Source organism: Yamadazyma tenuis, chromosome 2 (assembly GCF_029203305.1).
Source record: "Yamadazyma tenuis chromosome 2, complete sequence".
In the NCBI taxonomy this organism is placed as follows: domain Eukaryota; kingdom Fungi; phylum Ascomycota; class Pichiomycetes; order Serinales; family Debaryomycetaceae; genus Yamadazyma; species Yamadazyma tenuis.
In genome coordinates, this window is record NC_089462.1 from 1,403,483 (window position 1) to 1,429,562 (window position 26,080).

The 26,080-nt window shown below is 40.4% G+C and overlaps 12 protein-coding genes across 12 annotated transcripts; 5 read left to right on the forward strand and 7 right to left on the reverse strand. All coding sequences in view use genetic code 12, as the record gives it.

Annotated features, from left to right (window-relative positions):
• Positions 1-40: 40 nt before the first annotated feature.
• On the reverse strand, positions 41-2,320 carry FLC1 (ML-like domain; the record flags this gene model as incomplete). Its single annotated transcript, XM_006689423.1, has 1 exon — positions 41-2,320. One exon carries the CDS (start codon positions 2,318-2,320, stop codon positions 41-43), a length of 2,280 nt encoding a protein of 759 aa, XP_006689486.1.
• A 429-nt stretch (positions 2,321-2,749) lies between these two features.
• On the reverse strand, positions 2,750-5,908 carry PSN45_001972 (lon protease-like protein 2, peroxisomal; the record flags this gene model as incomplete). Its single annotated transcript, XM_066157772.1, has 1 exon — positions 2,750-5,908. The coding sequence occupies one exon, from the start codon at positions 5,906-5,908 to the stop codon at positions 2,750-2,752; it is 3,159 nt and encodes a 1,052-aa protein (XP_066013869.1).
• Positions 5,909-6,316: 408 nt separating this feature from the next.
• On the reverse strand, positions 6,317-7,357 carry PSN45_001973 (uncharacterized protein; the record flags this gene model as incomplete). Its single annotated transcript, XM_006689422.2, has 1 exon — positions 6,317-7,357. The coding sequence occupies one exon, from the start codon at positions 7,355-7,357 to the stop codon at positions 6,317-6,319; it is 1,041 nt and encodes a 346-aa protein (XP_006689485.1).
• Positions 7,358-8,487: 1,130 nt separating this feature from the next.
• PSN45_001974 (uncharacterized protein) lies at positions 8,488-10,077 on the forward strand (the record flags this gene model as incomplete). The annotated part of the gene is made up of 1 exon (XM_006690227.1): positions 8,488-10,077. The coding sequence occupies one exon, from the start codon at positions 8,488-8,490 to the stop codon at positions 10,075-10,077; it is 1,590 nt and encodes a 529-aa protein (XP_006690290.1).
• Positions 10,078-10,421: 344 nt separating this feature from the next.
• YFH7 (Putative kinase) lies at positions 10,422-11,126 on the forward strand (the record flags this gene model as incomplete). Its single annotated transcript, XM_006689421.2, has 1 exon — positions 10,422-11,126. One exon carries the CDS (start codon positions 10,422-10,424, stop codon positions 11,124-11,126), a length of 705 nt encoding a protein of 234 aa, XP_006689484.2.
• Positions 11,127-11,460: 334 nt separating this feature from the next.
• LAC9 (lactose regulatory protein lac9 and GAL4-like protein) lies at positions 11,461-13,500 on the forward strand (the record flags this gene model as incomplete). Its single annotated transcript, XM_006689420.2, has 1 exon — positions 11,461-13,500. The coding sequence occupies one exon, from the start codon at positions 11,461-11,463 to the stop codon at positions 13,498-13,500; it is 2,040 nt and encodes a 679-aa protein (XP_006689483.2).
• Positions 13,501-13,549: 49 nt separating this feature from the next.
• On the forward strand, positions 13,550-15,397 carry PSN45_001977 (uncharacterized protein; the record flags this gene model as incomplete). The annotated part of the gene is made up of 1 exon (XM_006689418.2): positions 13,550-15,397. One exon carries the CDS (start codon positions 13,550-13,552, stop codon positions 15,395-15,397), a length of 1,848 nt encoding a protein of 615 aa, XP_006689481.1.
• A 29-nt stretch (positions 15,398-15,426) lies between these two features.
• Positions 15,427-16,200, reverse strand: PSN45_001978 (uncharacterized protein; the record flags this gene model as incomplete). The annotated part of the gene is made up of 1 exon (XM_006689419.2): positions 15,427-16,200. The coding sequence occupies one exon, from the start codon at positions 16,198-16,200 to the stop codon at positions 15,427-15,429; it is 774 nt and encodes a 257-aa protein (XP_006689482.1).
• A 1,981-nt stretch (positions 16,201-18,181) lies between these two features.
• MRPL33 (mitochondrial 54S ribosomal protein uL30m) lies at positions 18,182-18,451 on the reverse strand (the record flags this gene model as incomplete). Its single annotated transcript, XM_006689416.2, has 1 exon — positions 18,182-18,451. The coding sequence occupies one exon, from the start codon at positions 18,449-18,451 to the stop codon at positions 18,182-18,184; it is 270 nt and encodes an 89-aa protein (XP_006689479.2).
• A 150-nt stretch (positions 18,452-18,601) lies between these two features.
• On the forward strand, positions 18,602-21,763 carry PSN45_001980 (uncharacterized protein; the record flags this gene model as incomplete). Its single annotated transcript, XM_006689414.2, has 1 exon — positions 18,602-21,763. One exon carries the CDS (start codon positions 18,602-18,604, stop codon positions 21,761-21,763), a length of 3,162 nt encoding a protein of 1,053 aa, XP_006689477.1.
• A 6-nt stretch (positions 21,764-21,769) lies between these two features.
• PSN45_001981 (uncharacterized protein) lies at positions 21,770-22,018 on the reverse strand (the record flags this gene model as incomplete). Its single annotated transcript, XM_006689415.2, has 1 exon — positions 21,770-22,018. The coding sequence occupies one exon, from the start codon at positions 22,016-22,018 to the stop codon at positions 21,770-21,772; it is 249 nt and encodes an 82-aa protein (XP_006689478.1).
• A 258-nt stretch (positions 22,019-22,276) lies between these two features.
• Positions 22,277-25,609, reverse strand: PSN45_001982 (uncharacterized protein; the record flags this gene model as incomplete). The annotated part of the gene is made up of 1 exon (XM_006689413.2): positions 22,277-25,609. One exon carries the CDS (start codon positions 25,607-25,609, stop codon positions 22,277-22,279), a length of 3,333 nt encoding a protein of 1,110 aa, XP_006689476.1.
• Between the last annotated feature and the right edge of the window lie 471 nt (positions 25,610-26,080).

The window sequence follows — 26,080 nt, forward strand, 5'->3', positions numbered from 1 at the left end:
AAGAGCCTAATATACAAATTAATTAAGAAGTGGGTATAAATCATACAACGTTTCTCTTGTCAGTTGGGTTATTGACAAAGTCTGAGTAGTTTGACTGGTTTCTCTGGTGGGAAATAGTTGGTTCCGGATGAGAGAAACTGTCCTCATGCATCAAGGTATCACTTAATCTGGTTAAGTTTCCATCATTTGCATTATTATCTGTTTTCTTCTTCTTTGACAAAGACCTTGACAAACTCTTCAATCGAGCACCCAAAAAGCTTTGAGGTTCATCAATCGACTCAGTACTATTGTGTTGTTCGGTTTCTTCAAAATCAACCTCACTTGATTTTTCATGCCCAAGTTCTGGGGTTAAAATGTCTTTATCACTGGAAGGTTGAGCGGTACCTGCTGAAACGTTACCTAACTTATACATTTCTTGTTCCCAGTTGGTGGTATGATCTTGCGCAGCCACACCCAACGCCATCAATTCATTGGCACTATGGTGAGCAGTCTTTTCCTCGGAGTATTGAGAATTCCGCTTTATGGACGACATTCTTTGGAAAGAGGTTCTGTCATCTTTTGCTGGAGCAAAACGAGCATCAGGGTTCTTAGAAAGAACGCTTAAAGCACTGAAAACAATGATGAAAAGCAACAAAATCAACGAAAATGCAGCATTCAAAATGAAGAACACCCAGGCCATAATGGAAGCTACCGGAGCAGGTTGGCCAAACAAGTCCGAAAAGAACATGAAAAGGAATGAGTTGATGGTGATGACAATCGCCATAATATAATTGATAATGTTTGTCGGCTTATTCAAGTAGGGTGCTTGAGTGAACAAGTAAATGGTGTAAGCTAAATCAAGCACGAACACCACCACCACAGAAACCTTGGCAGCCGGTTGGCACAAACTAATGAAAATACCTTTGATGAGGTTGTAAGCCACAATCACAGTACCAAACCAATATTTTGAGGCATTGAACATGGTATAGCAGAAACCATACTTATTCAATATGGTTTCATCACCATACAACAAAGCCGCTGGATTGTTGAACTGTTGGATAGAAGCCTTACCCACTCTGAAAGTTCTGTAAAGAGACCAACCAATCACGGCAAAAACCATCAACAAAGATAAGACTGACAACACAATCATGGCTGGAGAATCGTTTTGGGTGAACTCCCACAACGACAAAATCACCAACTGAGTGAAACCAATGTAAATGTATCTTAAAGTGGTACCCTTGATAATGGTGCCGAAAGATCTCCTAAAGTAGTTAAAGCTATTAGGATTCAATTTCTTGGTTTGAATCAACAAGTCTACAATCTGCTTGAGGATGAACAAAATGAATATCAACAAGTACCCAATCAACACAAAAAACGTAAAGCCAGTTGCGACTATGGAGGTAGGTTCAATGTGACTATCATAACCGATTCTCTTGATTCCTCTCAACACAATCAAATTGGAGTTTGAATGAAGAGAGTATTCAAGACCTCTTTTCACATACGAATGTAAATTCTCCAAGTAGTCATACGCTCTTTGCACCAAGATCTGTTTGGTGGTACCCATAAAATAGGTGGTGGGAGTTCCACCAGTACTTTGGACATACCATCTGAAGATATCTTGCATGAACTTGACTCTGATCAATCCCATAGACCAGGCCAAGTTCTCTGCCCACGCCGAAGCAATTGGTGGTAATCTGTCGACACTTTGCATACTAACAACTACAACAGATTGGAAGTACAAGAACAAGGAAACGGCATTGGCAGAAACGTTGGAAGCGGCGTTGGAGTTTCCAAAAGTCGACAAAAAGGCGGCAATCAACAACCCCAACCCAGCAATAACGGCAGTTGCCCACTTGGCTCCCACCTGAGACACGGTCTTCCCATTGGAAAAACTTGATTGCAAACAACTGAGGGTTTCTCCCGAATCTCTATCCACCACGTACACCTTCACAATGGCATCGATGTCAGGAACCTGGTAGGCAATTCCGGGAAGAAGTGCCGCAGTCTTCTTGCTGATATACTGGATACTGTCGATTTGCAAAGAACCTGGGTACACCGGACAAAACTGTTTCCATCCCAAGCTACACAAGTCGATTTTATCTTCGATTAGCAAAAACCCATAGGCGTACACATACACATGACCGATGACATATCCACTGATGTCAGTGGTCAAGTCGATGTTGTACCGCAAAGAAAGATCATCAGGATTGAAAGTAACATTGAAGTAAGATGGAGTAATTAATGATTTTTCAGAACATGTAACTAACGAGGTTGCCATAAGCGACCGGGTAGCAAGGGTAATGTTGGCCCACAAGAGGAGGGTCCACATATGGAACAACATATCGGAGTTTTCAAAAAAATTTGGTAGATACAAGTAAATCTGTGGTTGTTTATAATCGGATCACAGGGATCACTGTGAAAAGTCTGGGCTCGAAAGGGTCTTGAGAAATAGGTCTGGAAACAAGAACAAACACTAGAAAAAGGGTATCACGGGGCGTACAGATCAAGGACACACGCTATTCCTCGGGAGTATTGCTAAAACGAAGGTATTTCACCAGATGTATCAAGCGCAAAGAACAGATTTCTCACCTCTTGCCTAAGAATAGATAAAAATTTTTTGCTTTCTGCTCGTTGTTTTTTTGCCAGTGCGCCTTCGCAACTGCAGGTTAGGGGTTAGCGCGACAGGAGCGCGAGTTTTTGCATCTTAAAATAGAGCTCATTTACGCGGCGCATGGGCTAGTAAGTTGAGTGTATGGCATAATATATACTGCTAAATATGATACTCCACGAGCCGGGTGGGTTCTTTGATGACGTCCTCACCCCAGACCACTGACACCACGTCCCAAAACTCGCGGGCGTAGAAGAGCTGAATCCCATATTTATCGAAAAAGTATGTTTCTGGCTCAACGTTCTGGTAGTATTTCTTGTCGTTATCCGCCAAGAGCGCATTCAATTTCGAATCGTCATTAATGGCCTTTACGTACTCTTCAATTATATCCTTTCTGTTCTCTCTGGGAGCAATGACACGTTTTATCCCACTCAAGTTGGCACCCAAGATTTTTTCTTTGAGTCCTCCAATTGGTAAAACCATTCCTCGGAGGGTGATTTCTCCCGTCATGGCCAAATCCTGAGGAACGGGTCTCTCCAATATTAACGACAAGAACAGTAAGGCCATGGTAATACCGGCCGAAGGTCCATCTTTCTGGATAGATCCCATGGGAACATGCAAGTGGATTTCCAAGTTTTTGAATTTGGTGATCAACAGATCCATTTCCTCAGTGGGTAAGCTCAACGCATTATTGTAGATGATCAGCTTGATGAAAGTGAGCCCGATTTTGGCACTTTCCATCAACACTTCGCCGAGACGACCTGTCATGTTCAACGAGCCTCCTTTTTCGGGGTTGCTGAAACCTATACTCTCAAACGTTAACACTGAGCCGCTTCCCTCACCATTGTAAGATAACCCATTGACGATACCAATTTGGTTGGGGGTGCTGTAGATCTCCATCGACATGTTGGGATAGGGCACTCCCAAGTACTTGGGCAAGTCGTATTCATCGATCTTGGCATTGTACATACCTTCTGTCAATGACTTGGAATATTCAACTGCCTTGTATCTGCAAATGGTTCCCAACTTTCTCTCCAAGTTTCTGACACCGGCTTCCCGTGTATAGCCATTGATGATTTTGGTCAACACATCATCGGAGATGTCAATGAGATCCTGGGTTGGTAACCCATTTCTGGTGATTTGTCGGGGGAGCAAATACTTTTGGCCAATCACCAACTTCTCAAAGTAGTCGTATGCTGTCAACTCGATCATTTCCAACCGGTCCAACAAAGGCCTGGATAAGTTGTGAGGTTCATTGGCAGTACAAATAAAGATTACTTGAGACAAGTCAATAGGGAATCCAAGGTAATGGTCTGTAAACGAAGTGTTCTGCTCGGGGTCCAACACTTCCAATAAAGCGGCTGAAGGGTCTCCATTGAACTTGTTGGCAGCGTTGGAAGAGCCACCAATAACCTTATCGATTTCGTCCAACAAGATGACGGGGTTCATTGATCTGGCCTTTCTAAGACTTTGAACAATTACCCCCGGCATAGCTCCAACGTAGGTCCTTCTGTGTCCTCTGATTTCAGATTCGTCTTTTATACCTCCCAAAGATACCCTTTGGAAGTTCCTTCCCAAACTTGAAGCAATAGACTTGGCCAAAGACGTTTTACCAATTCCGGGAGGACCTGCCAACATGATAATGGGGGACTTATTGTTCTTACTAACGATAATATTCTTTTCGTTTGTGTCCTTGTCAATTGACAATTGTTTCGACTTTTCATTTTGTAAAATAGCTTCCCTACGAGCTTTGGCAGTCTCATCACTGTTTTCAATCATTATGGCTTGGTCATTGTTAGCACCAACGGACTTGGCGGTATCTTGTTGTTTTTGGGCTACCACCTCGAATTCTTTAGCGGCATTTGATCCCAAGAGTTTCAACACTACCAAATATTGGATCAATCTTCTCTTGACGTTCTCTAATCCATAATGGTCTTTATCAAGTTGGGCTTTCGCTGCATTGATGTCGATGTCTTGGTTAGATTGGAACTTCGATACAAACTTGTCCCAAGGTAAATCGGTTACAATGTCTAGATAGTTTCTGATCACATGATAGTCAGCGTTACCAGGACTGGAAGACTTAATCCGCTTAAAATCCTTTACAATTAACCTCTTTGTGTCACTGGACAAACTTGAAATCTGGGGTAATTTATTCTTGATGAAGGTCGTGATTGCACCCAAGTCATCGTCATCCTCTTCATCTTCATCATTAGGGGGTTGACTACCATCTCCCAAAGATCCACTAGTACTGGGTCTCTTACGAACAAGCTGTTTCTTGTCTTTGGCTGAATTCTTGCTCATACTTTCCAAAACCATTCTTATTGACTTCAACTGATTGGCAACCACAGTGGCTCTTTGAATATTAGAAGCTTCGTTGAAAAACCAGTGATTAACGAAACTGCTATTGCTGAATAGGTTATTGAAGACTTCGTTTAAGGACGACACCATATTATTGATCTCCAGAATCCGGTCGTTGACTTTGAATTTATTCAATAGCATCAACTTATGGTGGTTGGGGAACGGGATAATAGCACAAGTTAGGTCAATAAGTCTCAAAAAGGTCGTGTGATCGAACTTGGTAGGATCGCTAGACATGTTAGCTTCAAACGACTGGAATAGTTTCTGTAAGCTTTGATAGGCCTTATTGAAGTCCTTGGATCCCGACAACTGCAAATACAAAGCATTTGCCAAAGGGTTCAAAGCAAGTAAATCTCTGGTGGCATCAGTTTTAGACTTGAGCAACGCTTGACGATACTCAATGAGGAATTTATCGATGTTACTAAACAATTCCTGGACGTTTCTGTTCAACTTCTTATGGTTTTTAAAGACGTTGTCGACGTGCAAATTGGAGTCCACTTTAACAACACTCTCGTTCTTTTTAGCAACAAAAGCATTCTTGACAACACTCCCTCTGCTTAACGCCTGAAGTGTCAAGCGTACATTGCTGGCATCGTCGGTGATACCAATGACTTTGGCCACAGTAACGACATCAGATTTGATCTCCTCATTTGATTTCTTAATCTTCTCCAAGTTTGGGATAACCGCCAACACAAGCCAGTCAAATTCTTTAAGATTGTCAGTTCCATGTTCATACTTGCAGAAGCTGCTGATTCCATCGACGGCTTCTTGTGATAGGTAGTCGTCTTTATCGAATTCATATTCATTGAGAAGATTCTTAATGAGCGAGATATCTGCAATCTTATCTTTATAACGTGACAATAAGGCAGCGGCTTTGAACCGAGAGAATGTCACGTTGTAGATGATTCCAGGCAACAACACCAAGTTGGAATCTAGCCTATACGTTGGTAACGTTAAGTTCATGGTTTTGGGGGTTGAAAGTAAGTTGCCACTTCTTTTAGGGGAGATCTAGTTATGAGAACGTGATTTTTGGTGCGAATCCGAGGACCACTTCAGACTGTGGGGCTGTTTGAAAAGATATTAAGAATACGGGGCTGTTTGATAAGATATCAATAATATGTGATCGAGACAGGTGCAAATTAGATAGGTAGAAGAAACTGGATCATACCAGTGGGTTGAATTACTAGCAGAAGCAGCCAAAAATTGACAGTTTTCAATATACTCAGGTGGGAGGTCGAAGGTCGTCCCGAACTAGGCCCACTTCGCGGTAGATGAAGCCGGAAAATTGACTGAAGTTATATTTATATATACAAGATGCAGACTATGAAATCTATGATATTCATTACAAGTCGGTGAAGGCCGGAAGAAATTCTATAATATGTCCTTCAAGTTCACCTGGCCACTGCCTCTGGGCAACGGTTGGGGCTGGTTTTCACTCTTCTTCCACCCAATCATGAAAATCACACTGAAAGTAACTGGCAAAGTCACAGTTCCATCGGGGCCTTTCTCTCCATGTAACGCCTTGTAAATCTCGTTGGCCGCAAGTAAAAGATCTCTATCCAAATATCCCGACCGACTCAACACAGCGTTTTGTTCTCCCATGAGTTGCAAATCATTACATACCGACACAATATCAGGAAACCCACCCACCACAATTTCCTCGGTGTCAATCGTGAGCATGTTGAACCCGGCTCGGTTCAATAACGTCCCCACGTCGTTGAGTTCCACTAGAGGACTTACACGGGGAGAAAGACCTCCTTTTCTCTCCAATTCTGCCAATTGCAACGCCGTCCTCAACTCATAGAGAGTGTCACCCCCAAAAAGCGTTCCCAAAAACAACCCGTCTGGCTTCAACACCCGGTTGATGTTGGCCAAGGTTCCTGGTAAGTCATTGATCCAATGCAAAGAAAGGTTTGAGATCACCGAGTCAAAGTAGTCGGACTTCAACACCGGATGGTTGAATTTCTCTTCATCTCCCACCACCCGATCGGTGGTGCCAGCAAATGCATCCCAATACGACTCATGGACGTCCCGGTGGAGAATTTCCTGGGAGGAATCGAACATTGTGTAATTGGAAATCCGGTTGCGTATGGTGAGTTTGTCTTTATTGAGTTGGGTCAAATGCTGGCTCATCTCTGTGGAGGCATCGGGCGGGATGACAGTGGGGATACAGAGATTCTTCAACAAGTTGCCGCCATTGGACCCGAAGTCAAGGGTATTTGTCAAGTCTCTGGTGATAAATGCTAGTCTCTCGATGGTCTTGGTGGCCACCTCATCTCGAAGGTACTCAACTTTTTTGGATTCCTGGGGGTTGATTTTGGGAAACCGGCTCCGTTGTGCAAGTTTGGCCACTCGGTCAAATACATTAAACTGGTGGTTCGGGGCGTTTGTGGCTAATGTTCTTCTCAACATCGCTGTGAGCAAGATTATTTTTTTGCCATACCGATATATTCGCGATGCGGGAACTGAGCACAATGGACCCCACCTTCGTCGGCGCCCCCACTATTGGAGAAACATATACGGGGATCGGAAGCAGATCGGTGAGCCCACGGACAGTTGGCACCGATTGGAGGGTGGAGGTAAATAGGTTGGGTCAGGCACGGCGGCGGAAAGCAGACGGCGGTTACTGCCATTCTTGTTTTGGTGCAACGCAAAAGCTTCCGGACGTGACCCGAACATTGCTGGTAATGTAACGGGACGACACAGGGGCGGACAAGCGTGACCTGTACCAAGACGACCACAATTTCTTTGCGTTTCAAAGCCCCATTAGTGTTATCCGTCCAGCTGTCAGTTGTTGGAGCCTCCGTGGCCCCTCCTCTCCGGTCCCAGCCCAAGCTATCAAAGAATAATCTCAAGCTGATCAATTTCTGGACATGGAAAATAATCCAGGGAACCCAGTTTATCGGGCCACTATATCTGATTAGGAAATAATTGCAGGGGGAACCGAAGAGGGGGGGACCGACGAAGAGCAAAGGGAGTGCTGACGCGCCTTAAACTGGCAGGTTTCCCGGAAATTTAGGTTACTTTTGTCGAGTTTGTTATGATCAGCCTCGTAAAAAGGGCCATATATTGTGGGGTAATCCTGTACTTGAGCCAATTGTCTGAATATCCAAAACAACCTGAGATTGCGGAGGAAAGAGGGACTTTCGGAGGGCTTGGCTTGGTTTTTGTGAATGCTTGTAGCCTACAAACAATATGGGTCGATGGATACTGGCTACTTCAACAGCTGTGAAACTACTACAAAATGCCGGAAATATATGAGAGGTTTTGTGACTCAGGGATTTTGTGTCCTTATTTTCACACCTGTTATTCTTGGCTACTATTTTGCGGCTGCAATTCATCGGTGTGAGCTTAAGATATCTCGGAAAGAATGCAAAGATAGAATTAGAATGTGGGGGGATGGAGTATTTTCCTTTTTTTGAATCATTTTGCATTCAACCATTCGCTCATAAGCTGGGGTATCGATTTGCAGCTAACCGGAGAGATATAAAGCTCCGTGTATGTCACTGTAATTTTTTTGGTCAAAGAATTCCACTATTACAATGAGCGCTTCTAGCATTGACAAACAGCCTCATTACACTGAAGATGCACCTATTAATCTTGAAGATGATCGGGTCGAAAACTATATCAAGCAAGACTTGAAGTGGTGGAAACAATCCCACTTGATTAAGTTGAACTTTTTATTATTTCTTTGTACTTTGGCCAGTACCAACAATGGGTATGATGGGTCGATGTTGAACGGTTTACAAAGTTTGGAGTCCTGGAACAAAAAAATCAACCCTAGTGGTGATTCAGTGAAGTTGGGGGCTTTGTCAAATGGTACTATTTTTGGAAGTATCATTGGTCTTCCTATAGTTCCCTACATTGTGGACAGATGGGGAAGAAGAGTGGGGATTTTTAGTGGCCAGCTTTTGTGTTTGATTGGAGCCATTTTACAGGGGGTTAGTACCAACTACGCTTTCTTCCTTTCGGCAAGAATGGTTTTAGGTCTTGGTAATGCATTCATGGTGGTTAGTGCTCCCGCTCTTATTTCTGAAATCGCTTTCCCATCCCACAGAGAAGCTGCTACTGGGTTCTATAATACTTGTTGGTACTTGGGAGCTTTCCTCGCTGCATGGATTACTTATGGTACTAACAAACTTGGTACTGAAAATAACTGGGCCTGGAGAATTCCAAGTTTCTTGCAAGGTTTCATGCCACTCGTGCAAGTACTTACTATCTTCTTTGTTCCTGAAAGTCCTCGTTTTCATGTTTCAAAGGGACAGTTTGATAAGGCTGAAGCTATGTTGAGAAAACATCATATTGGAGGATCTAACGACCCAATGGACTTGGCGTTGATAGACTTTGAAATGAAAGAAATCCAATTGGCTATTGAGTTGGAGAAGTTGAACACTGAATCTTCCTACTGGGATTTCATCAAATTGAAGAACTTTAGAAAAAGAACCTTTTTGGTGTTTTACACTCCATGCATTATGCAGTTGTCCGGAAATGGTTTGGTGTCCTACTATTTGAATAAGGTATTGAACTCCATTGGTATCACCGACTCCGATAGGCAATTGCAAATAAATGGATTCCTTATGATGTACAATATGTTCCTTTCTATGGGAGTGGCATTTGTGTTCAAGTACTTCAAGAGAAGAAAAATGTTTTTATTCTCCATTGCATCCATGTTAATTTGTTACATCTTGTGGACCATTTTATCGGCATTGGCTGTGAAAAGACACTATCCTACGTCTTTATCCAACGGGGTTTTGGCTTTCATCTTCCTTTTCTATGCGTCGTATGATATCGGTCTTAATGGTTTACCCATCTTGTATATCACTGAAATCTTACCTTACACCCACCGTGCTAAAGGTTTGAACTTGTTCCAGTTTGGTCAAACTTGTACTTTAATTTTCAACGGGTATGTTAATCCTGTGGCCATGGACGCGATCGAGTGGAAATACTACATCGTCTGGTGTTGCAACTTGGCGGTCGAATTGGTGGTTGTGTACTTCTTCTACCCAGAAACAAACTTACACAAGGACACGACTTTGGAAGAAATCGGGCAAATCTTTGGAGACCCCATTTCCGACAGCCGTCTTATGTCTATTTCTCATGAGGAAAAGCTTGAAGTTGAACACAGTGCTTAAGCCATGGGAAATACCTTTAATTCTTTTGTTATTAATAACCTTTAAGTAGCTTTTATATTGAATGTATCAGTCTACTACTGAGAAACTCCCGATACATGCAGGAATGGATATGTGTAGCCCATGGCAGCTATAAACTGTAAAAAAACTTGGCCCCTCTTCCCCAATTGATACAGGCATGGAGAATGGCCCTTCCGTTGAACCTGTAAAAGGTCACGTGCTCTTTCCCGGATTAGTGCATGGCTGGAGTTGTCTCATCCGCAAACTATTAGGGCGACAGTGAACCTGAAAGTTTCGCTAACAGGCGAGCGACTGCGAGAGGAGGAAACACCCATATAATAGCCCCGATGCCCCTAGTTTTTTTGTATTCTGAATCGACAATGACGGTGGATAAATATTTGGCCTCTGACATAGACATGTTGGCTCAAAGGGTACTTAAACTTGGTGAAGCTTATGACGGTACCAATCGTATCATTATCACTATTTCTGGGATTCCGGGGTCAGGGAAATCCACCGTGGCTGCGAAATTGATGCTCCAACTAAACAAACTTACCAGCGATGTGGTGATGTTACTGCAGGACGGTTTCCATTACTACCGCGCCGAATTACATCTGATGCCCAATCCCCTGGAGGCCATCGCTAGAAGAGGAGCTGCATTCACTTTCAACGTTGTTCGGTTTGTGGAGCTTGTTCGCAAAATCAAGTACGATTTGAACAGTACCATCTATGCACCTGACTTCAGTCACACGTTAAAAGACCCTGAGGAAAACAAGATACCAATTCACCCGCATCATAAAGTGGTGATTTTAGAAGGAAACTACGTGAATATCGCCCATGGAGATTGGAAATTTATTGGTGAAGTGGCTACAGAAAGATGGATGGTAACAGCAGACCCAAGCCTCGTCCGAGACAGGGTTATTGCTCGTCACTTGAAGGCTGGCATCTCCAAGACATACAAGGATGCGTGCCATCGCGTTGACACCAACGATTTGGTCAACGCTTACTTCATTCTTCAAAACTCTCCAACCCCGGATGTCGAAATCCAAAACTGACAAAAATGCGAACGAGTAATCAATATAAAAAACCCGATCATCCTCATACGTACTTTTAATTTTACCGGGAACCCATTCCTTCTTTAACGTAGAATACATGGAGTTAGTGCCGAAGCGTACAAATAGCAGCAATAGCCAGCTGCATCAGCAGGCATGTGACTCGTGCAGGATGAGAAAATTGAAATGTTCCAAAGACTATCCCACATGTGTGAAATGCAAAGAGCACAACTGGAAATGTATATACTCTCCCAAAAGTATTCGTTCCCCGTTGACGAGAGCCTACCTTACACAAGTAGAAAGCAGAGCTACTACCCTCGAGAAAATCCTAAGGCGAATGCTACCAGAGGATGTGGAGGTACAAGATCTCTTGAGAATAGCTGAAAATGAGGATGACGACAATGAGCTTGAAAATATCCACAACAACTTCTTCAAACAAATCAACCTCACCCTGAAAGAATTGAGTAAAGCTCCCGTGACCTTGAAATCGATCAACGATTTGAGTGCAAAAATGGCCAAAGATGAATCTCCCAATATTAAACCAGGTAAGAGCCTAGAGTTCCAGCCCGAGGACTACTTAATAAACATTAAAAATAGTGATCTCAACTTATTTGATGAGCGAGAGGACTTCAACACCTCGGCAAACGTCTATGACTCCAGTATAGACGGAATGGCTGCATTATCTAATGACACTGGTTTGAGGTTTGACTTGGATGCTTCAAATGGATACTTTGGGATAAATTCAAGTAATGGATTATTGAAGTTTTTACAGTTGAAGTCGGAGAGAAACGGGAACAGCATTATTGAACTTAATTTGAACGGGTTAAGTAATACAGAAGAGTTGGAAGAGGAGACTGAATATGTGCTACATGATGAGATCAACATAATATGGAAAAGCTTAAATTCCACTAGGCTTGAAGATCTATTGGATAATCTGGAGTTTCAATCTCTCATGGTGGAAAACTTCTTCGAGCAGTATTATCAAGTGTATCCTATCATCAATCAAAAGCGGTTCTTCAAGAATTATAATCGATTCAAAGAAACTGCCAATGTTAATTTTGAAGATCACAAAATGATATCTTTCATGATTCTTCTAAACACCATATTAGCCCTTGGTGTGTGGTGTAAGTTTGGAGAATATTCCAAGATTCACACCTATTATTATCAGAAAGTTAAAGAGTTCTCTCTGAAAATCAATATGTTTGAGTACAGTGACACTCAATTGTTGGACAGTTTTGTGTTGTTGAGCAACTACGTTCAGAAAACAAACAAACCAAACACTGGATGGAGTTATCTAGGCTTGGCCACCCGAGTTGCCACAAGTTTGGGTTTACACAAAGAGGTGAGAACCGATAAACTAACAAATAACAATCTTCAAGTTTTTGAAGAACTTGAAATAAGAAAAAGACAGTGGTGGGGAATGTATTTCTTCGATGTGGGGACCACTCTTACTTTTGGAAGACCTTTGGCCATACCACCGTTGAGTACCATCGACTTAGAGCCTGTTTCTAATATTGATGATTCCTTGTTGCAACAAAATTACTCGATAGACCAGGTTAAGGTGTCATATCCCACGATATACACCACACTAATTTACGAGTCTGAGTTGACAAAGATATCCACTAGAATCTATAACTACAACTGTACCGTGTTAAAGTTAAAAAACGACAAATCAAAGATGATTGGACTTCTAGATATGAACGACATCCTAGAAGCTTTTGTTAAAACCCTACCAGCGTTTTACGATCCAGATGAGTTTGTGGCTAAAAATGCATATCTCACTCAACGTCGAGAAGGTGGTTATAATGAAACTGAAGTGCCGAAATGGTTCTCCTTGTCTAGACTTCGATTGATCTCCAGGTATAATAATCTTCAAATTTTGATTTTTAGATACATATTATGGGAGACAAGCGACTCCGCCAAGGATGTCACCCATATGGGGCTTGTACGGAGGTGTAAAAGCGTATGTTTTGATGCCTCGATTAAAACTGTGTTTGTTGTCCACAGCTTCATTGAGAATAACGAGCTAGACTATCTTTGCTCTTGGTATGCTACTTATTTCCTTTTCCAAGCCATTCTAATCCCTATTTTGAAGATTGTAATTGACCAAAATGTCAATTATAATGAAACATCTTCGGAGGGGCAGAATCATAATGAAGAACTCTTCAAGTATGTGGAGAAGGCCATAGAATGCTTCAACAAACTCAAGAAATACAATAAATTGGCTGGTAAATTTATTCGGTTGATCAATGTACTTCTCTACGGAAAACCAGATCCAAACAAGACCCTATGGAATGATTTGAGCAAGAACAATTTTGAGATGTTCAATGACTTTGATGATTTCTTCGATTCCAATTTGTTAGATATCAATATTTAGTACTATTCTGTAATAATAGCGCGAACTAAAAAAACTCGATGCGATAACCATGTACCGACTAATACGAAGATACTCCACAAATGTTCATAGTATCAAAAGTGCCATGATCCTGAAGGATTTTAAAGTAGCTGCTGAGTTGGTGACTAAATCGGTCCTTTCAACCACCGAGTGTACCTCTTTACTCAAACAATGCAGAGACACCAACGACTCAGCAGTTGCAAGCATAGCTTTAGAACTCGGAAAGAGATCCTTCAAGAAGAACCACCAGAATACTTACTTCATGTTGATGTCCTTTATAAACTGCAATGATCTCGGTACGCTTCGTAACTTGAAGCAATTTTGGGATAAAAGTGTACGAGGTAACTGGAAAATTGAGTCTTCGCCTATCAAAGCTTTGTACTACTCCATATTTGTACACACATATTCCAATTTGAACCAGCCAGTGTTGGCTTTGGAGTGGTATGTTCGGACCTTTTTATCTATTTCAAAGACCAACGAGATTGCTTCCAGCAGACTACCTACAGTCAAGCTTCTTTGTCTATTACTTGATGTAAGAGACTGCGATGGTGTTAGCCAAGTATTGAATATGGTACACGAAGAAGAAACAAAAAAGCACACCAACTCGACACAAACTAGTGTTGTAACCAAAGCAACATGGCTCAATTGCTTGTCTATGGCAGCTGAGGAAAACAATTACGAATTGATGAGAACCATTTACGACTTATACTTAATGAAAGACTTCAAAAATGAAGGCATAAGTGATACTGACATCCTATTCCGGTCCGGTTTATCTGAATATTTGGAGAACAAGGGTGTCACCAAACAGCTGGTTGATATTATTTTGGGAATATTAGCTTCGAATGGTGATATCGAGAGAACTTTAGAGTTAATCGAATTTTACCATACTCACCTGGTGTTCAAGGGAGAATCTGCTTCTCCCGGTGAACTGTTCATTTTTGCCTTAGAGGCATTTTGCATGGAGACAGGTCCCAGTGATTGGGAGGATGCTCCAAAGGATTATGAGAATTATCATGATACAAGTGTGGAGAAGATCTTGGATCTTATTGGAATCTACACTGCCAGATCTGTTGATAGCAAACTTGACTACAAGGATATATCTAATTTCATGTCCAACAAGTTCACTCACTTCAAAGCATACGATCACCATATCGAAGCCAAACTACAACAAAAAGAGAGTTTTAGGCTTCATAAAGAGCTTGAACTTGTGCAGCACCCCAGTGTGCAGACTTCGCCATTTGGAAACATTATGGCCAACATGAATATCCTCAAGTCATTTGTGAGTTCCCACGTCAAGTTCGTTCAATCTCGTGAATATCCAGCAGAAACCGTGACTTTGTTCATAAACTGCGTGTTGAATCACATCAACGTCACTCTGAACTTCTCAGGTATTATTCAAGCCTTGATTGAATTGCAAAATTTGAATGCAAATTTCAGTGAATGGCTAGACCAGGACCTGTACGATATTATTTTGAACAGCTTAGCACAATCAGGCTTAAAAATGGTCTCCTTGCATTTATTCAAGTACTTGAGATCCCGTACCAAATTGACCCATGAACACTATGCGTGTTTCATTTCTAGCATTTTAAGGGGTGATTTCCATTCCCAACTTCATTACTACATGTATTATTACTCCAAGGACTATGATGGACATATCGGTCCCAAAACCAAGCATCTATTAGAAAGTCTCCCAGCGACTGTGACGAAAGAAAACAGTGATACTGAGCGAATAATCATGAACTTGGACAATCTATACTTCACTATACCCGAACCAGATGATCCCAAGACCACAAAGTCCCTGCTCCCGGGATTTAACAGAACCTACCATTTCGAGTATGACTCAAGGGACTTATCGTACATTTCGTATTTATTTAAGTAGAGTAATTCTTACGCTATAGAGGCTTGTGTTCAAAAGTTCAAACCCTCGAGAATGGCTTGTTTTGCTTCTTTATCGAAAAAATCTTTCCCGGTGTTCTCAGCCATGAACGAGTTGGAGAAACTCGATGAGAAACTCGAGTTGAAAGTAGATCCCAACATTGTAGAATCCACTGCCATTCTCATAATATTGTCAGCATGACATGCGAGATGGTCGTAGTCCGAATCTTCTTGGTCATTTGTGAAACTCTCATCCTTGAACTTATTATCGTTGTGAAACCATAACAGCAGGCTCATTGGAGGTTGAGGCTTTGTCATATTCACTAAAGAAGCCAGGTCCATCTTTAACAATTTTTGTTTGAGATTCATGGAACTCTTTCTTTTGGAAACAGGAGTAGAGACTATCTTACCCTTTCCAGAAGGAGAAAAGAATATGGTTTTGTTGGTAATGGGGGTGGTTCTTCCAACCTCTTGTCTCTTTGAGATGGTGATGGAATTGGTCTTGATTGGAGGAGGAACTGGTTTTATGTTCTGTGAGTTTTGGATATATCTTTCAATTTTAGCCCTACTGAATTGTAAAAGGTCCAGCAAAGGATTCTCGAAATCAGAACCGTCCTTTGAACTAAGGACATTGTTCAAAGGTATGTTACTCCTAATAGGATGTGAAATCGGTACTGTTCTTTCTAGTCTCAAAGAGTGGCTGAGAAGCAAGTCTTTGGGAATCTGAGGATTGGCTTCGACAGTGCTGTCATACACAGGGAAAGTATATTGGGAAGAAGTCAAGTAGCCGGTAACTGAGGCCGACATGGTATATGTATGGGTCGTCTATGATGCAAATGAATGAAGAACGAAGTAAAAATAATACCACGTCAACGAAGAAAAATCCTTAGTTTTTGAAAGTAGGCTGCCAAGTACTTCTTTATAAGGATCTTATAGCTGCAAACATGTTAAAACATTTGTACCTCTCACTGTCTTTTCCCGATCGGGAGCTATAATTGTTTGTATTTATATTTGCAACCATTTAGGTATTTTTGAGGGTGACCTGCATGGTGATTATAATCCTTTAGCCTGTAGTAAAGTTCTGCCCAAATAAAAAGAACACATAAAACTTCCGCTTCGGTAGCACCCGAGGGTAAACAATAGGATTATGGCTAATATTTTCCATATATACAAGTAAATGGTTTGCCAAATGAGGCAATTGTGTTCTCATAACAATTACATCTCGGAGTTTACATCGTTTATGATGCAAAATAATTTTGTAGGGTTGTACTTGATAAGGGTGGGATGTTTTTTAGGGTCGTTTTGACTTGCCCCTCTTTCACTACTATAAGCTTATCTTCGAGTGAAGCGTGCCTTTGCAAAGATTTTACGGGTGTCCTAATGGATGGTGTTTGTTTACTAAACAGAGAAGATCTTGGAAACATAAACAAGCTGGAGTGGCTGTCTACATGATAGAATGGTTTTGGCCACCTTTGTAGTCATTGAGTTCTTGTCCTGATTACGACCAATAAATATATTATCGGTGGTAATTTTCAAGTAGAGAAGATTTAATTACAATTATTCAAGATTCGTGAAAAGCACAGATTTAGCACATAAGCCATAAACGTTGTGTTCATCAAGTCATACAACAAGGTCTACACCTTGGATCTGGGCATGAATATGTACATTAAGCCTGTAAACGACTTCGTATGTGTGAAACACTTCTATTATACATGGATGACTGCGCCTAAGGTATAGTTCATCAAGACGTTAAATATGCAATTAGCCTAGGTGTAGGCAGGAGTTGAGAAAAGTAGTTTAGTACGCCTCTTGGTAGGAATGGGGTCTGTCTGAAGTAGTTGGATGCATGCACCGTGGTATGTGATGATGAGACTTGGTAGTAGACCCATTGTCGCCATTCCTTCTTAATCTTCCTGAGACCTTTCAGGCTGCTGAGAGTATTTATATGGAGCCAAATGTTTCTGTTGATTTTTTAATTTGGGATCGAGGTTGGAATCATTGTTATAGTTAGTGTCCACAGGACAAGGAAGTAACGAGTTGGCTGCAACCAAAGTAAAACACACGGCAAAGGTCGAAGAAAATAGGTTTTTAGGAACTCCCTTCACAGCGAAATACATTTTCTCTTATTGGATGAATAAATATGGATGACACAAACTGATTGGAAACTGTTTGTGAAAGGATAAAAACAGGACAGTACCTATTACACGTGAATATGTGGTATATCTATGAGGAGAATAGGTTGTTTATAATCTACTTGATGTAGTTAGACTAGAAATGTATCTGGTGATGTTTGTATAATTTTCAAGAATTATTTTTCCACCATCGTGAGAAGCGAGCATCCATGAACCAATCAGAGGTGTGTTTTTAGTAGTGATAGACATACGTGATTTACACGTTTTATAGAAGTATATGTGACCTGATAGAAGCTAGGGGCGATTCCTAAAGACAGTAGGACTTGGATCTATGCTTTAGTTTAGTAGAATCGGAGTCCCATGCCTTTATTGAGCTAAGATGAGCTTCAACAACATCGTATTTAAAGAGGGTCTTGTCTGATCGGAGTAAATCACCATAATTCCATATATCAGGACTATTCACTTCAATATAAGGTGGAAGTCGTCCATAAAGATTAAAACCAAGATCCTCAGTCACCAAAACGCTTCTAAGGAGACCAATCTACATCCAAAACATACTTATTTCCTTGTATTAAACCCGTATATACAAACGGTGTCCCCGGGAAGTTGACACCCGTCTCTAAAACCTTATGCAATCATGTATTTCTTAGTTTCTTTCACTCATACTTGTTAACAGCTTCACCTTTTTGAATTTGGAATCCTTTAGGAAACTTTCTTTCTTGAGCCACTTGCGCCGGCGTCTTAGCTTCGTCTACCAACTCGACTTTCACCAATTCTTTCACTTTAATCAATCTATGGGCAGTCGAAGGGGAAACTTTCTGGTATTTAATTTGGTATCTTTTGGTCAACCCCAAAGCCTCCATGTTCTTACGCACCACGGGAGGCATTCCTATGGTAGAACGAAGCTGGGTGATCTTGTAGAACATACTCTTCGCAGCGTTTGAAGCAGATGACATGTTGGGAAAGTCTCACTATTCACACACTCGAGAGTTTTCAATGTTCGCAAATTTTTTTCTTCCCGTGCTTTTCATTAAAAGTCGTGTCTCCGTGTAACTAGATGAAAGGAACATACATTTATGGAACTAGATGAATATGAGTCGGACGACTTGTTGAATGCTTTGAGCAGGCAGTCGGATCAATTGATACTACAGATCACAAACAAGGTCCAGAGGCTCCCCCTAGACCATAGTCATATTGTGGTAGACTCAATCGTCAACCTTATCAATGAGTTTGAGATGGGCCCCAATCTTTTGGATTCGGTTTTGACACCAATTATTGAGTCACTAATCCAATTCTACATCAACGAATGGGATAAGACAAACTTTCCCAACGAGATGACGCGTGCAATTGGAGTGGTGGTCTACAATTTGGCAAAAGTACGAGGGTTTAAACCCATTTCCAATTTCTTCCCCAGTGATGTCTACATGGTGATAAAGATCCTTGCCATGCTCCAAAGAAATGACCTTGACGAGAATGAAACTTTCTTCAACCTTCTTTGGCTCACAAACTTGGTTCTTGTTCCATTTTCTTTCGAGAAGCATATGATTAATAACTTCTTCGATATTTCGTTGTTCCATCTTAAGAAACACTCAAATGGATCCAAAAACCAGCAGTGTTCACTGATTTTGATGTCGAGGTTCTTAAGCAGACCCGATCTCATCCAATTGGGATACCTTGATGAGTATCTTTGTGGATTGTTTGAAAACTGGGATGAGACAATCGAGTCTGAGAAATTGGGTCACTTTATGGTGATTAATAAATTACTCAAAATATGCCCTAAATCTTCAATTTTGACGTATACGAATAAGATATATGATCAGATAATCCAGCTTGAGCTAATGAACTTGAAGATTGGGAGAATGAACAAATTGAATCTACTGTTTATAATCAAAATACTTTGCAAATTGGCAGAAGATTTTGCAGCCGAGAACCAGTACAGCCTCATCGAGAAAATCATGGATAATTTGATAAACGATGTTCTCAAGTTCTTCAATGAATCATTAGAAACGAACTTAAGATACAAATTGTCCAAAAGCTTGAGCGGAATCAGTAAAAGCCTTGTTCGGGTGGTGAATTATCATGAGCAGATATTAATCTATTTAATACAGCAATTGGATTTGAGCATTGATATATCAGAACCCTCTGATTACAGTTCTATTTCGATGTCTACCTTTCTTGATGTGGACATTGATTTTGATCAAATATCGATTGCAACTTACCACACCATATTGTTGTACTTGGGGTATATGGCATTGAATAGAATCCTTCCTTTACATATATACCCTGCTGCGTTGAGCATTGTGCACAAGACACTATTCACACACCAAAGGAGATACAGCAACAATGTTGGAAATCAATTGAAGGATTCTTCTTGTTTTATACTTTGGTCTATCATGAAATCATTGAGTACATCCGACTATGAACAACTCGAGTCTACCAATCCAACTATGTTTATGCAGCTTTTCATTGATCTCATAGAAGTTTCCATTTTCGATAAAGATTTGATAATCAGAAGATGTGGTGTTTCTGTGCTTCAAGAGGTTGTAGGAAGAATTGGAAACAGATTGATCAAAACTGAGGATAGAATGCTTAAAGGACAGCAGACAATCCTTTTCGTTGAGATATTTGCGTCCAACAACGTGAGTACAGTATCAGAATCTTTCAAAAGTTTGGATAAGCTTCTTGGAATGGGACTTGATAAGGGATTACTTGTGGAAATGATCATACGAAACATCCTAAAAAACGACGATGATTTTGAGTATCAGAAGCTTCTCTCTTCCAAGCTCATTCAGTTTATGAAAACCAGCTCAGAAGCGAACTTGCCATTGAGTATTTCGAGACCTGTTCCTGATTATATGGCCATTTCTAATACATTTGCCGAAATGAATCATTCCTTGTACCTCCAAAGTGAATTGTGGAGAAACTTTGAAGACACCAATGAACATACTAAGATAGTGGATATAAAAGATTTCAGCGATGGAAAAGCAGAAGATTTCATCGAATTTGTGGCATACCGTTGTAATGCAGGCTGTGTTGATGATCTAGAGCATTTCTTTGAAAAAATTGTTCATACGAAGAGGGATACCAGTGACAGGCTTGTGAAACTCTTTACATTGATGTCCAAAAAGAGAATAGGGATTTCAGACAATGTCTTCAAAACCGTAGCTCATTATTTGCCGGCATCATTCACCAAAAGCATCTTTTACCTTGAAACACTTACACAACCGCAAATTCAACGTCTTCTTTTGATCGTGCACTCAGCTCACCTTGATTATGAGATCCGATTCAACTTGATAGTTTGCTTGCATAAGGTTTATTCCTCTTCAAAGCTCATAAATGCTAATCAGCTCAATCACTTGATTGAACTATTGAATGACTATACCACTACAGAGCAAGGTGATGTCGGAAGCAAGATTAGGGAAGCTCTACTCAATTTCATACAAGACTTTTTACCGGCTTTCATAGCTTCAGCTTCTACTTTAACTGAGTCACTTTGGAGAATATCGGGAGAACCGATAGGGAAATTGAGGACCAAAGCTTTCAGCATTCTTCTTAAACTAAATGGAGTTGACTTTTCTTTAGAAACCATGTCGGAATACTCCTACTACAAGCATCTATTTCAATTCTACGATTCAAATGCCAGCACTCAGGAAGAAGTCACTCAGTTTTGGAAAGGCATAATTCTCAGCATCGGAGGTCTTACAGGAGAAACCACTAATATCAAAGCGTCTTTCAAGCAGTTCATTTTGTACTTAGATATGAAGGACCAAGATGGAAAGAATAGCATATTCAAAGAAATTTTGTCTCTTATTACCAAGAAAAATATTGAGCTGCAAAAAACCTTAAAAGAGTACATGCATGGATTAAACTTAATGGTGAAAATGTTTGAATCCAACTCTTATGTTCCTACAGAATATCTATCATCCTTATATGTAAAGGCTTATAATCTCCAGATCAATTGTTCAAATTTGATTAGGATCAAATTAAGTCTTCGGGTGATGATGTGGCTCTGTATTCAGGGTCAAGACAAAAAAACCGCCACTATTAGCATCAAAAGAATCATAAATGTGATTAAAACACACAGAGTCCTGCCCATACGAACATACTGTATGGAGCTTTTTTATGAAATACTTTTGGAGAGACATGACCCAAAACATGAAGAGTTAGAGACCCTTGACATTGATGACAAACAGCTGGTTGATCACATCACCAAATATTTATTGACATTATATACGTAAATATCGTTACAATCCAACAATCAAGTTGTCAGAAGAGCTGAGGAATTTCTGGTTTCTCTTTTTCAAATCTTCCTGTTGAACGTTAAAAAGGCTTTTGTTCATGGGGAGTGACTGAATTATAGGGGACTTAACTGAGTTCTGTCCTTCATTAGCAGATACAGGCTTGGAGACAGTTTGTTGTTGGGACTCAGGAAGTTGGGTGGGTGTCACGGAAACATTAGGATTGGAGAGTCTTCTGAGAAATTGGTAAACCATAATACTTCAAGATGAAAATTAGTTTTTTTGTTTGATTTGGGCAGATAATTGGGGTTTTATAGGCCAAAAATGTGGGGAGCATGAAACGTGCAGGAGCGTGCCTGAGATAAGTCAAAAAAAAAAGATTGGAGATATGGCGCAACATGACGCAAAAAGATAACGCAATAATTTATTGAATACATATGACACAAATTGCGACATCCAGATTATACGGGTGTGCCATTCATCTGAAAACACTGTACACAAAAATGAGCTGATCTAGTGGGGAGATGTGTTGGTGCTAGCCCCTGATTTCCTATAACTTTCTAGACCAGTAGGTGACCCATGCCCATTTTTGAGGCTCATCAAGTCATTCACGGCTAATTGTTCACGCTTCACCAAATCGTCGTCTCTTTTTGATGGCGCAATCACATAATCCTTGGATTTGGTAAAGTTCCCAGCAATGGTGTGAGTAGGGAAGTTATCTTCCGGGAGAAGATAATCAAGCTTGGAAATGGAAGGGATTTTGGGTAAATTTGGTGGGTATTTTGGAGGATTGGAACTGGTGTAGAAATTATGAATTGATGGAGGTGGACTGAACTGAACAGTGGGTTCTGGTTTGACGGTAGCTTTAGTGGTTTTTGGTGTTTCGTCTACTGGAGTATGCAATTTGTGCTTCAACTTCTGTCTTCTTTTTGCCAACTCTTTGATTTGGTTCATCTTATATTTGATGAACTTCAAGATTTTCAAAATCTTCAAATCTTCATCCATTTCCTCGTCATCCCAGTCTATTTCAGAGATCTGGTTGAAACCAGAAAAGTAGTCTGTGTTTTCAAACTCAAGCTGGTAGTCGACATAATCTTCTTCATTTTCTTCTTCTTCGATTCTTTGTTCTCTCAAAATTTGGTCCTTTAACTCGTCGTTCATTAACTTGTTGTAGAGCTCATCTTCCTTTAACTTGGAGATTCCAGTACTATTCTTTTTCTTTGAATTCAACTGATAGTTCACAAATACCTTGATAAAAACATCCACACTCACATTCACTAAGTCGTTCAACGAGGAGTCAATTTGGTTGTTCTTTTTGATGGACTTGATGGAGCAAATGAGAATATAAAGCATTTGCAAAAGAATAGTTTTCTTGAGGTTGATAACCGTCATCGACAACCCATTGAGCATGAAGTTGAACGGAGATGAAGGAAGCGTCTTACTCTTAAAGCTGAAACTGGGTGCTTGGTTGCTGGTTCTTCTTCGCTTTGCCAGAAAATCATTAATGACAAACCCATCTTCGTCAACATCGATACCCAAACTATCCAAAATCACTGGGTTTGTACCAGTACTATGTGGATTATGATGAATGAAACTTTTAGATACAGTCAAAGCGGGGTCACTTGCCCCATCAACAGCCTGTGTAACATGAGAGAAGATCACCACAAAGTATCCCAAGAGTTCCTTAGAAATCTCCACAATCTTACTATAGTAATGAGCAGATAATTCTTTATCGACAATGAAGTTGAGGTAGTTCAGACTTCTTATCACAAGATAATGGAAGTTCAATTGAATCTGGATCATTTTAACAGTTGTACTGATATCAGGAAGTCCATTCTCCAAGTAATAATTCATCTCCTCTTCCGTTATACCGGTGTTTGCAAGATCCGTCAAATTGTTGATCTTAATGGAATGATACAAACTGGTATCTCCATAGTCGTATGATATCTTAGATAGATTCATTTTGTACTCTAAAGGCACCAAATTCAACGTCTTAGTTTTCAAAGATTCTCTCCATGCTGCTAAATTGTTATCAATGGTGACAAACTGGTTGAAATTATAATTCAAATTTCCATCATTACCATCACCATCATCATCGTTTAAGATCCAGTCAAGATTTTTGGGATGATGTTGCTGACTCTTTTTGTTGGAGTGATTACTGCCCTTCAAGTACTGGTAATAGTTAGGAGAAAAAGACGAAGGGATGATGATATTGACTAAGTTCAAAAACTCGATGCTGGGTTTCAAGAGCGTTTTGAATAACTCATCAACATGTTCATCATCATCTTCAGTAGGTGCAATTTCACTTTCCAACAACAGACTTAATTTTTCTGGAGTTAATTGGAAATATCTGTCAATGGTTACTGGATTGATAACTGTGGTGTTCAAGCTTGGCTTGAAACCAAACTTCAAGTTGAAACATTTCAAAAGAACCTTGAAAACCCAGAAAATTTTGACTCTGTCTCTCCTTTGCTGAATATCCAATGATAAATCATTGAAGAACAAGTTCTTGGAGTTCAAATTGATCCCGAGAACACCAATGAAAGCATTAATCAAGGAAGACAACACTAAAGATTTTTCCTTATTGTTGGTCAATAAGGAGTAGTAAAGGAACAAAAGACAAGTCTGTAACTGGCTGATGGATACATGGAACACATTCAAATAAGGAAGAAAATCATATAACGACCTTATGATATTCTTATTTTTCGAAGAAGATCTGCTGTTGAGGGCATAGTAAGGACTCGAATGGTTCAAGAGCAAGTTTAAATTGATAGTAGGGTTATTCATCATGATAATAGCGTAAATCTGAATCACCACCATAAGGTACTCGTTCACCACACTATAATCATTATTCAGCAAATTAAACCCGTTAATTGTAGCATCATCATAGGTGAACATGAAAGGGTACATGGTATGGAAATTATCATAGCTTTCCATAAACTTCTTGTAATCGAAAATAGGAATGAAGATATTGTAGTTAAGAAAGAACAGGGTGATCTGGTTGTCAAGCTCCTTCTTGTTACTGAATATCTTTTTAAAACTGTTGATAAGCTTAATGAACAAATCGTAGATGTCGATAGGTAACTCATTATTGGTCAAGTTTGAAACCGCTCCTAAATAAGAGTCATGAGTTTTGTTCAGAGATGTCAACGGATTGTATATGACGTCCAAATCTCGATTATGAAACAGATTGTACAAGGCAGAAGACGGATGATACAAATATGAATTGGGGTCATCGAGTAAGTAGTTGTGACTGTTGGTGATTTTCAAGAACGGCAAGTTCAAATTAATCAATAAATGATTGAACTGAGACTCGAAGTTCAAGTTATCGTTCCCGATGATGATGCCCTTTTTATCCAAGTTGAAAATCTGGTCGATAGGATTATTAATTTGCACTCGAGCATTATTCTTGGATATGATGACTTGTTTGCGGGAGTTGCCCATATCATTATACTCGTTAGGATTTATCGACACGGGGGTTTGAGAATGACTTTGCTCATCGTCAGCATCACCCACTCTTAATTTCAACTTTCTGTTTTCTTCCTCGAGTAGTTTAACCTTGTTCTCCAAATTTTCAGTATAACCTTTGGGAAAAGCTCTTCTAGTCAACTTATCACTGGTCTTACAATCAAAGTTGATCTTGGAGCAATTCTGACAGGGTCTTAACCCATCACATTTGATTTTTTTGATTCGGCACCGGTCACACGCCTGACTGACTCTGGGGCCAGTCGAGGTGGTGATCAACTTGAAGTTTGACGAGTCCTTGTCAAGTTTGACCTTTTGCTTTTTGCTTTGTGTGTTGTCATTGCTATTGGTGTCACTGTCACTGTCGGATCTTTTGGTCATCTTAATATTGCTGTGGCACGATTGCTTGGACCTGGGTTTGTGGTTGGTACTCTTGTGGGCGGGGGAGTAACCGTGCAAAATAGGGGTGAGTTTTGGAAGGTTTTAAAGTAACAAACTACTTCACAAACAAGAGATAGTCAAAAATAAATAGTTCTCCAGAATTCCCGGGTAAATGGAATGATTCGCTGATTCCCCAGATTTTCATTGATGGGAAATAATTACACAAAATTGCGCGCCAATAAGAAGTGTGCAATTGTAAAATGTGTTGGAGAGCTTTGGGTTTAGAGAAGTTACAATCGAAGGTTCTGTAGCATATGTATGGAGTATCCTTTTCTCCCACTTTTTTAGGCACAAATATAACCCTTTTCTCGATTTGTTGCTGCAATACGAGGTTCCTTCAGTCCTTTTTTCTGTCTCAGTCTTGGCCGTACCAATTCACAAGACAAAAGTTGCGCATACAAAAATCGGGTA